Here is a 15,878-nt window from a genome sequence, read left to right as displayed (position 1 = left end):
TCGCTTGACGTCACGCTCAATTGCATTCCTTTGCATACTAGACTACACATTGCTTTCTGTCGCTTGACACAACATTCGATGAAATTTCATGGTGCCAGCATGACAGTGATATTTTTATTTCTTCTTTCGGTCCTTTCGTCAATTAGCGAAAGGTTGTACGATCCACATAATGAGAAGCATGTCTTGAGCTACGGTTCAGTCTGGACTCGGCGGCTACGGTGAGATACATTGGTGATCTATAGACTCACCACCAAAATCGGGCGATGGTGTGAAATGAGACCAAGTTACACCGAAGGTTTAGGAAACTTAAATGTAACATTTCTATGTTATAGTGGTATTGCTTTCAAGAATAAATGCCCATTCTGCTTTTTCCAACTACCTATTCTCCACACCCTACACCCCGCAAATGACTTTCGGCTTTTTATATCATGCCCTGCTACTCAATGTGGTGACGAATTGGTCAGTCGCTTGATCAACAGAACTGTTTATCGGTGAATGCTTCCAGCGCGTTGACGTGCAACACCGTGTTGGCTCTCGCTATGCCTTCTTCCAATACCCCAGTCCTGCTCCTTCGTATGCTCAGGGAGAGCTGGCTGTCCGCCCAGACTCGCAAGGACAGCCTTATTAGTTGCCGTGAAATCATCTAGAATCTGGAGTTCTTCGAGACTGAACCAGCGAGGCACGATAAGAATGCGAAGCGGGATCAGGAGGATGATTAAGACGGGGAAGCCGATGGCTGCGAGGGTATGCGAAACGGCAACACAGGCGAATACACCGACAAGCTGGAGGCTGATAAATAGAATGATCTTCCGCCTTCGAACGCGAAGAAGGGGTTCATCGCGCTGAATAAAGCGCTTTTCCGATTGAAGATAGATGAACTTTTGAAGAATACCGTTGGACTCGATTGAGCCCCACTGAGAGAAATGTTAGCGATAGTTCGTGCGAACAAAGAAAGACGACAAGATTTCTTTCGCATCTTGCAGACTTACACCAACTACAAAGAACACTCCAGCGAAAACAGCGGCTGGTATGGTATGCAAAACTACTAAAAGAGGGCCAGTCATCGTTCCAATCAGCCCTAGGCCCATAAGCAAGTGGGAAACACGTTGTTCTACCACAGCTGTGGCTTTTACAATAGGCCGACGGATCTCTGTATCTTCACCTTCAGAGGTTGGAATAATCTTCAGGTCAGTTTCGTAGATAGTAAGGGAGTCTGTGTGGACAGGTGCCTGATAGGATGTTAGATAGACCACAATGCATCGAAGGTGCTAGTACATACTTGCGGTACGAGACCGTTAGGCATTGGTAAACCGAGAATACCGGAAACAAACGTCGTGCAGCCAAGAAGGAAGAAGTCCCAATGGAACCCACCGGGCTTCTTGAGAGGATACTGACGGGCCTGGGCAGTGATGCTGCTGACGTTCTTTACACAAATTGTTAGCTTGGTACGAAGAATTTGAGATCGTGTCAACTTACGTGATCATAGTAGAACAAAAGCATAGTCAAGAGACCAAACGGCATAGCAACAAAGACCCATTTAACATCCAAGTTCCAAAAGTCGATTAACCAGTCCCTGGGTTGCGTTGGATAAAACGCTTTGGTAACGGGCACGCGTTCGATGTGCGTTGCATCGAGTCTTCCAGGAAAGTGAGAGAAGCCGACCCAGAAGAGGGTTCCAAACTGTAGACATGATCAGCCAATAATTCGTAGATTGGATAGATTTCATACTCACAACGTAGGCGTAATCAGCGAGAATGGTTCGGACTCCAGCTTTCCATACGGTGCTAGACCCAAGTTTCTCAAGACCATAGACTGTAACAAAGTATAGGATGGCGATGATACAAGCGAGATATCCTGCTGCAGACCCTTCTTGGTCGAATTCGTTTACGAGTTCCTCGACACCCTTGACTAAAGGAATTGTTAACCACGCATCTCGATCGGTTCAAATGCTCTCACTTACTGATATAGATGATTCCAACATACATCCCGAAAGACTCACTTGAAAAGTCCGTCACATAGCGCATATAATCACAAGTATTAAACACAGCCACAAGCCAGTGAAAGATAGCAGCCCATATCCCCGTCCAAGCCATGAACTGTGGGTAAATTGATATGTCGTAGATCTTGAGAATATCGTAGATGGTGAAGTTGAACAAGGAGATAAGACCTGTTACGCCAACTATGGTTAGAGGCTGGGTGCTCATGGTGCTGAAAACGATGGCGGCTAGAGCTGAAGAGAAGAGGGCTTCGTTTATGCCAAAGAATTGACCTGTTCGGCGATACATGTCGAGAGTGTAGGCGATAGCTGGAAGAAGACTGTCAAGACGTAAGCATCAGTGTACTGTGTATGTGTAGATTTGTCATGGCTCTTACTTGACAAAATACATTCGAATAGTGCTAGCAACGACACGATAGGTGAAGGCATCAGTGATGTCGCTCCAGTAATACGGTAGGCGACGCTTGACATCGTGATACATTCCCCGGCCAGGATGGAAGACTCTCCATCGTCTCCAACCTCGTCTGTTATCGTAACTATAGGATAGGTTTGTCTTTTCTTGTGCCAAAGTAGCGCCACCGGATGAATCTCCAGGCTCTATATCATTGGACATGTTGGCTGATAGCGAGTGCAACTGTGAAGGGGGTGAAGAGTACAAGGAGGAAATGAAAAAGGGAAGGTAGGCTTGACACTTAAGCCAGGTATAAAGGGAAACCGAGAGCTGACTCTCAGTGAAAGACGGGGAACAATTCGACCGATTAATGGCATATGTCGCATTTATGCTTATCTTAACCCGAGCACTTGGAGTCTCTTATACTTGGCACACGCCGGTAGTCTTCGGGCGTGGCGTCTCATAGAAGAAGTGGATCCATGACTACATTACTGGCTGCAACGTTAGATCTAGCCATGTTTTTTTCTGCCCAGGCAGTATAATCACTTGCAATATAGAAACTTCCCGGTATTTCATGAATAGGTAGAATAGAAATTTGTGAATGTGATTCATAATCATGTCGCTCGCTCAGTCTCCAAATTTCCTCCATGCTGTTGTCAAACTGCTCCCATGATCGGTTGTTCCCGATTTTTCCTCGATTCCTCTCGTGGTACCAGCCCTGCCTTTTTAGATGTCGACTCATGCCAGCATGAGTCACTTCCATATAAGTCAAATGCGCACGGCCAATACAAGAGACCGATGTAAAAGCGGTCGATGCAAGACATCCGCTATGTTTTTCTGCTCATCTGCTGCGGCGGTGGACTTGACGAGAAGTCTGTTTGATGCCTGGTTAATATGAGGATATTGCATCTTAGCAAGAGTCACATACCACTCTGATGAGAAGACCATGAGAAGTTGTGAATCCCACGTTGCTCGCCCTGGTCGTCGTGGCTCCACCCAAAACGGTTCTTAATATCCTCTTTGAGTAATAACATCTGGATATCAAATTCGGCTTGACATTGAACGTAGTCAACACCAGGTTTTCTATCCTCTGCGTGAAAAGGCATTGAGTCCATATTGAACAGATTTCTGTAATTATTTCACTCCCGTTTAAAATGCAAAAGAAAGAGTAAATTTTGCAAAGGGAAAGAATCTCTTCAAGCATGAGATGTAAGATGACCAGGGCGGTCGTATCTCGCTGTCAGATGGTTCCCCACTTGCTAATCGCGGAAAAAAGTTCCTAGTCGGCCAATGAGACGAGGGTATAAAGTTCCTCACAGTTGGTTCAGTGTCACGTAATTGTTACGAGAGGAGCGAGTCGGACGTCCGATGCGATACTTTGTGTTCCTTCGGATAACTGTACCCGAATGATGCTACCTAAATTCTAGAAACTGTTGTGATTGAGAACCTTCTTGAGCCAGTAGCTTGGATAATAGAAGATCCCCCAGACCAGGATCTTGACTTTCTTTACACGATCGGCCGCTACTTGGTAACCGAGCCTGATCAGACTATTCTTTTCTTTTTCTCAACAGCCGAAAATGCCAAGATCAATCGGTATTCCTCGCGTCTCGTTTATGCAGCTGTCAGCTGCGTAGTACAAAGCCATTCATCTGTGAAGCCTCGTTGCGCCATGTCTTGTGCGTAAGAAGAGGCGCAAAGACCCTGGAGCAAATAACAAATCACAGGTCCCGGACCTGGCGGGAAACATCCTAAATATACTCTGATCAACCATAAAACCGCTACGGACTTTGTCCGAAGTCCCACCAATCAATGACAAGGAACGACGGCGTCCCATTAAAGTGCTGGCCCCAAAAGAGGTAAGGGCGGAAGGTTCTAAACAGTGAGCTAGAATGTATTAAGACCAGAAAATCTGCCCAAGCAGAAAATTCCATCTTCTCGATCTTCTTCCACTTTTGTTCGACTGTTCGTGGGAACCCTTGTCTTTACTCTGGGGCTGTCAAAAATTGCGTAATATCAGCCGATCCAAATATGGAGACGGAGTCTCTGCGCGAAACTTTAGAAACGTCGGACTTCTTCAAAAACTTAACCGCCGCGCTATCATCCTTCCCTCTCGAAAAGCTCGTCAACCCGACGTTGGTTCTACGAGCATTCGTCCAGGAAAGGGATAGCGCTGATGGTGTCAGTATTGGCACTTTCGAAGCCAATGAAGAAGCTCACTCACACTCGAGGCCGATTCGGCTTCTGACTTCGGTGCGTACTTTATTAATTAACCACCACTCACACAGGCGAGGGTATCACTTACACAAATATGAGCTCATCTCAGAGGCGAGGACCTTATGCTGACGAATCTGGTTGAAGCATAAAATCCTTTTGCGCAGTAACAGCACGTGCACCAACGAACATGCGAGTCCGAGCTCCTCTTCGACGCCAACATCTCCGGATGGACGTATATCAGCCAATCGGAGCGAAAGTCGAGACCAAACAGGTTCCCAAAGTCGCCAGACACGAAAACGGCAGGGCGGTTTGAGGCTTGCTGCGGTGAATGGGAATGTGGCAGTAGAAGAAAACAGCGTCGAGAGCGAAAGTCCGAGGCAGATGCAAATCGGACAAGAGAACTTTCCGAAAAGAGCAAAGGTTAAACACGATGGTGTGTTTCATCCGAGGGAGTCCTCATTGGGCAAGTTTGTCGTCGGCGTTTGGGAGCAGATACACTCTGGGTTGATCCTTGAACCGCATGTTCTCTCGGAACAGGGACAGCTCACAGCTACTTCGGCTGGTACTGGAGCACCTGGCGAGGTCATACCGGCTACTGCAGATGTGCAGAACCATCGGCCAGACCAGACTTGGGAATCGTTCAGTCGGAGTAATTTGTTTTGTCGAAGAGTCACGCAAGCCAGTCGCACATGCCGCTCCATCGAAGTGATTGTCCAAGCACGATGGGTTGAGTTGTTTGACTCATATGCCGAGCATCTTGCTGGCACTAATCCCGGTCTATCAACGACGAAAAGTCGAATGAGAGCCATATCTGAGGCATGCGCGGACTTTGGTTGGACTGAGAAGGAACTTCGAAACAAGATGGCTATATGGCGAGGATATAAGGAGATCAAAGATGTTCTTGGCTGGGTTGCTTTAATCTTCTCAGGAATGGGCCTTTATCGGCTGTGCAAGTACCGCATTGACTTCGACAAAGAAAAGTTCTCTCGAGCCCGAGCTTTGAGGATGAGGATGGAAGTCGCTGCCGATACTTTGCATCACAATTGGCGACAGCTGTTGGCTATCGTGGGTGAGCCAACCGAGAGACGCTTCGTTGGACATCCACACGACTGGGTAGTCCATCAGGATGGCTCAGACCCAGTGCCTCTTCGATCAACATACCTAACATACGACCCCAATTTCACTTTCGAACATCTGGATGAGTCAGTTATCGATATCGAATCTTTCGGAGCCGATGACCCTCGTTGGACTCCCCCATCTACAGCGGTATCCGTACCAGGATCCGATATCTGCAACCTGTGCAGCCAAGTACAATCCAACGAAGCCGCCGTCAACGCTTGCAAATGTTTCCCCAGCCTCTTCGGCGCTCCAAGATTTCCCACAGCCGTCCAAGTCTTCCGCACATCCAACGGTCGGAACAATGGTCTTCAAGCTTTGGTCGCTTTCGAAAGAGGCGCCGCAATCGGAGAGTTTGTTGGCTTGATCACCAAAGATATCGAAGACCAAGATGTCTTGGATAGTAAAGTGGGCGGAAGACGATTTCAGATCTGGCAAGGCCGACAAGGTAACTTTACTCGATTCGCCAACCATAGCTGCAAACCCAATGCGCAGTTTGAGAAGTTCGTCTGGCTGGGTACTCAACATATTTTACTGGTAAGTAAAGGCATCGAAGCAGGAATGGAGATCACGGTGGACTATTCTGAGAGTTATTGGCGGGGTCTGGATAAAAAGTGTCTTTGTGGGGAGTCTTGTTGTCGATACAAGAAGAATGAGAATGCGAGGTAAGCGTGTTGTGAAATCAGAAGCCCTCAAATGCGTTGATACGCAGCGTATATACAGCGTTCATCCACCAACTGCACATAACAAGATCCCGTCGGTACTCCTTTTGTAGATTCTACTCCATCATAACCGACATTTCTGTCTCGAATTGGACCAAGACCATCGCTACACTAGCCGCGATGTGGTGTGCCTCAGCATCCATTTCATCGGGAGGTCCGGAAATGAGCGAGGGCTGGAACATGCTGATGAGCCTTAGCTCTGTCGCCTTGTTACTTTCAGACCAATGCGCGAACACGCCAATTATGTCCATAATGTAGACGAGTAGCTGGCGGTTAAGTGGTGGCAGTTCCTTGACAAGGCCCATTGCTATTTCCAATACCCTGGGAGACTCCACATGGTTTAATTCCCGATCAATAAACGGCGTGAGTTCCGAGGTGAACCTGCTGTAGAAGGAGTACGGAATGATTGGTTCCGGCAGGCTTTTCAGATATCGCAAGAGAATGCCAGCTGCATCGTGAACGGTGTACCCAACCCAATCAAGGCCCTTTCCGTATCGCGGAGGCGAGTCAAAGGCTGCTTGCAGCTGGCGCATACGGACAGGATTCCCAGCAGTCGCAAAGATATCCACAACTTGAACGCCTAGATATGAAACATGTGAGTAGATATATGTATACCTTGGATCTGGTACAAACCTTTCTCCTTCAAGAATACACCTCCTTTAGCGACAACAATGGGTATATACCCGTATATTTCCGGCTGCGCCTCATCGTTGATTCGACTTATAGCAACATTGGCCGACCTAATGCTCGTTTTGAGTTCAACTCCAAAAACATGTTGTGAAACAGCAACTTCTGGTTCAAGTTCAGGTCCCGGACCTCGTGGTATACGGAACAGACCTTTCAGTCGGTCCCGCCGCGACAGTTTTGCTGGGTCTGACTGTTGCAGGTCCTCTACGCGAATATTGTTAGCAGCGGCAGGTGAGAAGTCATAACACTCCTTGTTAGCTATATCGCTTGCGTAGATGGGAAGAGCCTGAATGCCAATGTGAGAAACCTCAGATAGACTGAGACCGGATAGCATCGACCAAGATGCCGTTCTTCCGGCTGAGCTGATGATAGAAAATGCATCCGAGTTATCTTTAGCGACAACTCGATATGCTCTCGAGCTCATCAGGATTTCTTCAAACGCAAATCCGTAAGGGTTGCGCTGCCATTCTGGCTGCTTGTTGGGAGGGGAAGAGTCAGGTTGAGGCGACACCTCAACCTCGGCGGTGTCTCCCAAACCCAATTGATCGAGCCTTGAGTCTGTCGTGTCCTTTGGTATTGTCACCTCATCGCGTACCTCGAGCGCGACAAGCCGTTCTTTAAGAGTGGTATCGCGTGATAGGACCTCTTCCACCAGGTCACAAAGTCTGTCAACTCTACTCTCAGCCTCCTCTTGTCTTTGACTGAGAATTGTAACGTGAGTGAGAGTTCAAAATAAAGAAAACGGAATGTATGGCTGCATACCAAGACAGTATTGTGAGCATAAGGGTCAACGATGATTTGTGGGATTCAAGCCGCACAAGCACCGCCTTGATCTCTTTATCCTTACTCGACCAACGCAACCGATCAAGAACTTTCATTTCTGCATCATTTTGCAAAGCTATGGCGAATGTATCAAGCTCTGAAAATGTCGTGACACATGCTGCCAGCGTTGCGACTACCTGCTCCACCATAATGAGAGATGTTCGTGACCGGGGAGCACGACGGGCTCCCATGATGTACAGCTGTAACGTTGTGAGGACGTTTTGTATATCGCTGACCTCTGTCAAGATGCGATTGCATTCTTTGGGCGCATTGCGAGTTTTATCGATGACGTTGTTGAGTATCTTTGATACCTGGACGGCAGCCGTGGCGATGCCAACGACACTAGCTGCGATGCTCAAAGGGTCGGCCATACTTCATTCTCAATTTACGAGGCTTCTCACGACCTTCAAGTTCGGATCTTCTGAATAGCGCGCATCTCGTGATAAGATAATTGAAGGTTGTTTCTGCAAAAGCGGGGTTGATACAGCATCGGAAATGCTTATGTTCAGCTGAGTCCCGTCACTCGAGGCGCAGCCTGCATAAGCGCGCGCCTGGTGCGGACCACCATCGGATTTGATAAGTACTGGCATTTTTCGGAACGCTCTAAGTAGTGTGGTGGCTCTGCGGTGACTGTAGAAAAGTTTCCATTATATTGCGTTTGTTCCATATTTCTCTATCTCAGATCTGCTCCGCCCTATTTGTTATCTTAGTCCCGCCATCACCATGCACCCGATTGTTATTCACCTGTCTACCTCTTCTATAGATGAGTTTTCTTCACAATGACCTCTTCCAAAATAGAGATCAGTTCCTGAATCTCCTCGCCTAAGCACAGTTAGCATTGGTGCCAATAACATCTTCAAAGACTTACGTGTATTGTAGTGTGCCATGCTCACTCGCACAACTCCATCTGCGGTATCCAAATCGAGCAGCTCTTTGACCAAGCGATGGGAGTAAAAGTGGCCGTGCTTCAATCCAAATCTTGAGTTACTTTCAATAGCAGCCACGACACTTCGCGAGTCCCACCCCTCAACGATGAAGCTCACGATAGGTACTCGGTCGTCCGTGCTGGCACTGGGTTCGCCGTAGATAGTAACGTCTTCTCGTTTCGATAGATAGTCCAGCAGCAATTCTTGAATCTCTCCCTCCTGCTTGATGCTATTCTCCCAGCCATGCTCCAGTAAGTGGTCCACCACAGCAGGAATACTCGCTATCAACTCGTAGCTCCCAGCAGCGAAACCAAGTTTATCAGCTAGAGTTTCAGATGCGTTGAAGTAATGGCCTAGGGGCTTAAGTTGCTTCTGGGCTTCTCGACTTGCGTACAGCATGGAGATATGAGGTCCAAAGACCTTATACCATGAAAGGCAATAAAAGTCAACTCCCAAGTCCTTCATATCGACGCCTCGATGAGGAGCATACGCGACTCCGTCGACGCAGACAAAAAGATTCGGATACTCATGTGCAGCAGCTGTGATGGCTTTCACGTCGTGAATCGAGCCCAGTAAATTTGTAGAATGGGTGAGAGCGAGGAATCTTGTTCTGCCCGACAGGAGTGGCCGCAGAGTATCCACTGTGAGTTTTGGGTTGTTTCCCTGCCCTTCTGGGTTCCAAAACTTCACAAATAACCCCTGTCTCTCTGCGAGGTCTAGCCATGGAGCGATATTGGCTTCGTGGTCAAGTGCTGATACAATGATTTCGTCGCCTTGTGCGAAGGTAAGGCTCAATGCGAGGTTGCGGAGAAGTTGAGTTGAGGAAGCGCCATAGACTAGACCATGCATCAGCTGTGACTCATGCAATAAGGGATCCCCGGTTTCTCATACCGACTTCATCTGGTAGCGCATTGATGTATCGCGCACCCGCCTCATAACCTTTGCTCACCTTCTGTGCTGCTGTCTGGCTGCATCCGTACGTCCCACCCATTTGCACATTTGTAGTGATCAAATAGTCCCGTACCCTAGAACAGTGAGTGAAGGTCCAAATCCAAGATTTATCAACTCACGAGTCGGCAGCAGCACCTAGAATTTGACTTCCGCCCGCGTTGTCGAGGAACACCTGCTTCTGCTGCAGGGCAGGGAACTGGTCCCTTAGAGCCTTGATGTCGGAAACCATCACCACTGATTATTCGATACAGATTGAAAACGCTTGAATCTGTGAAATCCGTCCTCAAATTGTTAAAGGGTCAAAGATTGCTCTTTCTAAAAGGCCAGGTTGTATGTATCAAGCTCTGCCGGGGGAAGGCGGGGTAAAGTCATACGGGGAGGCCCGATAATTATGATGCAATTGTTCGCAGGGGATAATGCGGGCGAAAAAGGCAGGTAAGACAGATTCAACATTCAAGATTGCGATAGGGAAAAGTAAGCATTTTGATCGGATCACAGGGGTTCAATTGTGGCTTATCATTCAATGACATTCACATTAATTGAAGAACAACACCCATGACCGCATACCTGAATGATGAGTATTTTGATGAAACCCGTCGAGAAGGTGCAAAAAATTAGAGAAAGGTATAGGGACTGTATGTTAGCAGCATATTTCTCGACTGTTTTCATGAGGCTATCGCACCTGCTCAATCTGGCTTGTGAATGGGTTGAGGAAGTGAAGGGTCACTAAGCTACCACTGATGCAGGAACAATGCGCAAACCATCACTCATTCACGTCGCCTTCCTCAGAGTCCAGTCCGTAATGGCCGATGCCTACTCAGTCAGTGTTGCCATTGACAATTTGTCTTGCCATCACAACCTCTACTTCAGTGATCATGTACATTCAACTTCATTCATCACATGGCAGCCAGCAACCATCAACTACAAAAGCTACAGATCAAGCCTTAGAATCTCATTCAAACTTCTTCCAAGACACGCAATCGCCCTACTAAAGCAACGCTCAGTCTCGTCGTCAAGACTCCGACGTGACATACAAGCCACAAAGTTCAAAGAAAGCCTCGAGCTCGACCACTCAAAATGTGTACATACACTCACCAATTTACAAAGTGCAACCAGTGCAGCACTATAATCGGCGAGGACAATCCATGCATAGTTCGATGCAAACTCAACAAGCAGGGACGCGCATGTGAAAACAAGATTGATAACCTACCGACTATATACGCTGATCCTGAGGAGTGTATATCATGCTCGAAGGCGAAGAAGTAATGGATTCTGCCTATCGTTGATGAAGGCCAGGTGGTAGACAGGCATCAATCATAGCATTCAAATGAGAACTAAATATTTTACGAAAGCTATCTGACAATAAACGTGATGCTTCCGTTTAGTAGTGTTCGTGTAAGCTCGGTGATGGTACCCGGCGTCGGCACGGAGGAACATACTTCCTTTGGACCACTTGACACAACCATCGTTCATGAGCAACCCTCCAATATTACAAGTGAAACCTTTCAAATCTTGGTAGATCTCAGTGCTATATAATGTCCCTAGATCCTCCAGACATGACCCTTCATCGGGTCCCGCCAGCTGGGAAGAGTCGCACAGGGCTTTGTAATCAAGTCAAGATGTGTACCACCGTCCGTATCATGACCAAATGCTCAATATGCTGGTACGTCATCAATACGACGCATGGTGTAACTCAACGGTGTGAAGGGTATATCGAGAATGGCGTTTGTTCTGGTGTGCATCATCCGACCAAGACCGAGTACGCGGGTGAATCAAGTTGTCCTGAGTGTGTAAAGAAGAAAAGGACTGATAGATGAGATGGAGTATCAGTTTGAGGGTTATGTGAAGGGCGAGACAGCCAGAGTTCAGGCTTTGGAGTGTCGGCATATGGAGAGGTGTAATCTGCATGTTTGGTCAATTATAGGATGGTTGTTCGGAGTGGTCAATGTGACGGTTGGGTATTGGGAAATTTAGGATGACGATCCAACGATGTATGTCTATTCGGAAATCTATAAAATGCAGCCAATCTATAGTAATACCCTGAAACTGAAAATCAGAAATCCAAATTTACATCATAACCATCGCAGCGCACAGAGCTCCCAGACTCAACCACATCTTTGGCAAGTTTCCAGAAGCACTGTTCTCGTCGCTCTCCGCGGTAGAAGAGGCAGTGCTTCCTGTTGAGGTAGCATCAGCATCCGAACCACTTGTCTCGGCAGCTCCGTTGTTCTTGAAGTCGGCGCTAGCGGTCTCACTTGACTTGGCGGTAGACATGGTGGTAGCCTCGGATTCGGTGGCGGTCTTGCTGGCGGAGTCGGAGGAAGTTGTGGAGGCGGCTTCGGCAGCAGATTTTGTCTCCTGCTCCTTCTCCTCGTCCTTTTCGCTCATGTTGCCCTCCCTGCCGCTGTCCTTCTTATCAAAGTCGATGCTCTTGTACGATCCGGAGCTGTCGCCGTAGGAGTACTCCTTAGCGGGGTTGAGGTTCTGAACCTTGATCTTCTGGACGGTCATGGTGTAAGGGACATCCTTGTAATCGGTCTCTCCGCCAGCCCACTGAATAGTTCCCTCGGCGTTATCAGGATCACCACCAGCCCAGATTCCGAGCTTCAATCGCATGGGTGTTTGAGGGTAGTTGGACTCGGCGAACTTGACAGTGCGGACCTGAACGTCGTTGACGTACCAATCAACGGATTCGGGGGTCCAGTTGACGGTGTAGTTGTGGAATTCGCCTTGGTTGTTGTCGGCGGGGAATGTGAGACTTTGGGTGTTGTCGCTGCTGGCCTTGGCGTACCAGTTGGTCTGGACTTCGCCTCCAGCACCTCCAAGGAACTCCCAGTCACTGTCATTGTCAGCACATGGCATACATTGTATAGTGAGTAAACTTACACTTCGTCGAGGACATCTGACAACATCACAATAGAAGAGACAATACCCACACCAGGTGCAGCCTTCATGTGAACCTCATAACGACCAAAGAACATGTACCACTTGCTCTGAAGGGTTGGCGAGTCACCCTGCTTGTTAACAGAGAACTCGGCACCTTCCGAAGTGTACTTGACTTCTCCATGGCCCGTTCCCTCCCAGTTATCATCGTCGGCGCCCTTTGTGAAGTCGAATGAGTACAAAGAAGCATCCAGTCCGGGGTTAGGCTTGCAGCCCGCTGTCAATCATATCAGTTCTGCTATAGCCCACAGGCGGGTCTTATTTGCTTACACTTCTTCATGGGATTGCAGTCGGAATAAGTTTGGCCGTAGGCTGAGGCTGCGAGACCCGCAACCAAAGCGACCTTGGACCATGCGGAGACCATTGTGATTGATTGATTGATTGATTAAAAAGAATATTATTATATATAAAAAAACGAATGAAGTGGTAAACCAAAACAGCAATAACGAGAGACTGTATGGAGTATTAAAAAAGAGTAAAAGAATGCGACGTTAGCCCACCACTTAAAGACTGGTCAGAAAGAGCAAACTTTCGGCAAGTGGGAAAAGAGAAGAAGAAGGGGGAGGGTCAAAGTGGATATAAAAACAAACAATGGTCTTTGTTAGGTATGAATGCGACATTTCTTTTCCTCTTTCTGTCTGCTGCGCCTAGCAGACTTCATTCAAGAGTGGTTTAGCTGATCTTGGCTAATGACCTGTTAGGTAGGTTGGTAGACTTGGTTATCAGCGATACGGGGAGCGAAATGAAGATGGTCGCTGATTATTCTGGGCCCCTGGTCTCGAGTGGGTACGCAAGCTCTGACGCGTAATAATCCATCATCCTTGCTTTTATCGATTATTTACAGGGAAGCTGGATGATCTGACCCTCTAGTTTGTCTGTTTACGGTTCGACCAAAGACTTCGAGTGTCATCATTGATTTTTATTTTACTTTGCCCTGACGATCCATTCTCTCAGCCAAAAGGTTGACGGTGGAGGCCTGTTAGTCAGGCACTGAATCCTCTTGTCAGCTTGCATAGGGGTTAGTCAAAAGCCTCGCCCTAATCTTAGGGCGTAAAAAAAGAGATGGACCAAGACACCATCTAAAAATGGCACAGAATTGTCAACAATTTCGTCTCTTCAGTTGAATACTCGTAAGATTTGAATGAGGATGAACTCAATCAGGCGACATTTGTCGCTTGTTATACGAGCACCTTGTCTATCTGCTACCGTTACATTCTTCATCCCCATTCGGATCTATACGACACTCGATAAGAATGCTTATCATCAGGAATTTGATCCTCAGCTGAAAATCCGAATTTAGTTGGGTCCAGGGCTTGAGTTTGGGGCTCTCGGCGCCCTTACAGCACTAAAATTGGGGGCGCGTCGCGCTAACGAGATCTCGACTCCATGGATCGGCACGGTCGGGATGAGTTGTAGGGTAGGGTTTGACCAAGATTCGCAATCATCAAAAGTCATTGTTTTGAGATGCGATTCTTGAGACAAGAGCGTATACATGTGATGCAACACCGAAGAAAGTGGTCGGACGGCTTTCCGGTACATATATAGTATAACCTGAAGTTTTGATGGAACGGTAAGCGCTTGTCGAAGCATCGTTACTTTAATGGTCTTGATTCAAGCGTTGTGCTTGGATCACCGTCATGTCTGGACAACACCAACTATCATTTGACAACCATCACGTGGACTATGCCAAGCTGTAAAAGAAATGAAGACGCAATCAATTACAAACGACCAAGGCTCACTATCTATTTAACTTTTCTTGGTACTCTCAACTCATGACCGTTGTTTATGTGAAGCGTCGCTAAGCCATAGGCCAAGCTCAACTCCAATCTGAGCCCCCTGATCAATCATACTCAGATGACCAGCCTTATCGATAACGACAATCTCCTTCGCCTTGAGCGCGTCACTCAATCGATAAGCCACTTCAACTGGCAGCCACTTGTCATTTTTACCCCAAATGATCTTGACTGGCAGCTTCGGCCCAACCTCCCCGTACCGCCCCTCGACTTCTTCCGTGCTCCGCGAATTAGCCTGGCATAATTCTCTAATGAAACCTTGTTTGCCGCCTTCCCGCGTCCACGGTACTTTGAGCATCTGCATGGTATCTTTGGGAAGTTCGTAGTAGGCTGCGTCGCTGATGTAACTTTCTAGAATACCTTCGAATGCAGTGTCGGGCAGTTGCTCGAAGATGTGTGGGTTCTCGGCCATGCTTTTGAAGAGAGGCTGGCCGAAGGGGCCAATTGCGACGACGTCAATTAAGCACAGACTCTCGTAGGGCAGATCATGAAGGAGATAGCCTCGTAGACTGACTAGACCACCGTTATCGTGAGCTATAATGTGTGCTTTATTGTGAGACCAGTCTTTCTTCCATTCTTGGAAGAGCGCTGCATATACCTCTGCTTGACGCGCGAGGTTGCTGTCGAACTTCTCCACTGGGTTTGTGCTGGGTTGTTGGTCTGGCTTAAGGACTTCGGCGGGTGTTTCACCGAAGCCAGGTCTGTCGAAGAGATGAACGCAGAATTGACGCGATAGCGCCAGCGCGAAGGCAACCCAAACGCGCGAAGACCAGGGCGTTCCATGAATGAAGATAAGAGGAGGGAGATTTTTATCGCCTATAGTGCCCCATTTTACATCGTAGACGTGAGTTGCGGTCTCGTAGTGGAAGCTCTGAGTGAGAGCTGTAGGGTCTTGCGATGAGGTCATTGTGGTAGGTTGTGAAGTGAGATGAGTTGTGAGAGTGATTAAGTGGTGGATTGAGGTAGAAAATGAGACTGCAATGAGCGCGATACTCTGGCAATATTTATTCTCTAGTAATTAACGTTTAATGCGACCTATGATGAAATGCGATCGAGTTTCTGCTCAATTAAAGGTGAGATTTGCCCCCGCGCCTTTATTTCGACACATCCTCACTGAAAATGACATCGTCCTGCTTCACGCACCTAATGAGAGCAATTATCAGTCGGACTCGACAGAGATATGATTCCATAAATTAATTCAAGATCAAAACACTTAAAAAGGCATACAATAAATTGATCAGCCTTCATATAATATTTATTATTCTAGAAGTCGTACGCATTCAGCCATCGCTTGGCAGTGACGATGATGTAACACGC

At 47.6% G+C, this 15,878-nt stretch overlaps 6 protein-coding genes across 6 annotated transcripts; 1 reads left to right on the top strand and 5 right to left on the bottom strand.

Moving 5' to 3' along the window:
• Positions 1-246: 246 nt before the first annotated feature.
• On the bottom strand, positions 247-2,728 carry B0J16DRAFT_124785 (HCO3 transporter family-domain-containing protein). The gene is made up of 7 exons (XM_046121674.1): positions 2,374-2,728; positions 1,961-2,316; positions 1,733-1,908; positions 1,477-1,680; positions 1,280-1,423; positions 990-1,229; positions 247-914 (listed from the first exon to the last, which is right to left on the bottom strand). Exons 1-7 carry the CDS (start codon positions 2,607-2,609, stop codon positions 486-488), a joined length of 1,785 nt encoding a protein of 594 aa, XP_045982772.1. The 5' UTR covers positions 2,610-2,728; the 3' UTR covers positions 247-485.
• Positions 2,729-4,415: 1,687 nt separating this feature from the next.
• B0J16DRAFT_384199 (SET domain-containing protein) lies at positions 4,416-6,386 on the top strand (the record flags this gene model as incomplete). The annotated part of the gene is made up of 2 exons (XM_046131399.1): positions 4,416-4,637; positions 4,746-6,386. 2 exons carry the CDS (start codon positions 4,416-4,418, stop codon positions 6,384-6,386), a joined length of 1,863 nt encoding a protein of 620 aa, XP_045982771.1.
• A 54-nt stretch (positions 6,387-6,440) lies between these two features.
• On the bottom strand, positions 6,441-8,457 carry B0J16DRAFT_124759 (Rho GTPase activation protein). The gene is made up of 3 exons (XM_046121673.1): positions 7,889-8,457; positions 7,073-7,827; positions 6,441-7,019 (listed from the first exon to the last, which is right to left on the bottom strand). The coding sequence occupies exons 1-3, from the start codon at positions 8,317-8,319 to the stop codon at positions 6,496-6,498; spliced, it is 1,710 nt and encodes a 569-aa protein (XP_045982770.1). The 5' UTR covers positions 8,320-8,457; the 3' UTR covers positions 6,441-6,495.
• A 108-nt stretch (positions 8,458-8,565) lies between these two features.
• On the bottom strand, positions 8,566-10,157 carry B0J16DRAFT_340933 (pyridoxal phosphate-dependent transferase). Its single transcript, XM_046127763.1, has 4 exons — positions 9,945-10,157; positions 9,766-9,899; positions 8,817-9,710; positions 8,566-8,770 (listed from the first exon to the last, which is right to left on the bottom strand). Exons 1-4 carry the CDS (start codon positions 10,052-10,054, stop codon positions 8,706-8,708), a joined length of 1,203 nt encoding a protein of 400 aa, XP_045982769.1. The 5' UTR covers positions 10,055-10,157; the 3' UTR covers positions 8,566-8,705.
• A 1,610-nt stretch (positions 10,158-11,767) lies between these two features.
• Positions 11,768-13,477, bottom strand: B0J16DRAFT_124727 (concanavalin A-like lectin/glucanase domain-containing protein). The gene is made up of 3 exons (XM_046121672.1): positions 13,039-13,477; positions 12,712-12,985; positions 11,768-12,664 (listed from the first exon to the last, which is right to left on the bottom strand). The coding sequence occupies exons 1-3, from the start codon at positions 13,130-13,132 to the stop codon at positions 11,893-11,895; spliced, it is 1,140 nt and encodes a 379-aa protein (XP_045982768.1). The 5' UTR covers positions 13,133-13,477; the 3' UTR covers positions 11,768-11,892.
• Positions 13,478-14,469: 992 nt separating this feature from the next.
• Positions 14,470-15,818, bottom strand: B0J16DRAFT_340929 (Alpha/Beta hydrolase protein). The gene has a single exon (XM_046127762.1). It carries the CDS (start codon positions 15,466-15,468, stop codon positions 14,539-14,541), a length of 930 nt encoding a protein of 309 aa, XP_045982767.1. The 5' UTR covers positions 15,469-15,818; the 3' UTR covers positions 14,470-14,538.
• Positions 15,819-15,878: the final 60 nt, after the last annotated feature.

The sequence above is a fragment of the Fusarium flagelliforme genome (assembly GCF_020744385.1).
Source record: "Fusarium flagelliforme strain FIESC 12 MPI-CAGE-AA-0113 chromosome Unknown B0J16scaffold_4, whole genome shotgun sequence".
Taxonomy (NCBI): Eukaryota; Fungi; Ascomycota; class Sordariomycetes; order Hypocreales; family Nectriaceae; genus Fusarium; species Fusarium flagelliforme.
This window is presented reverse-complemented; position numbering and strand designations above follow the sequence as displayed.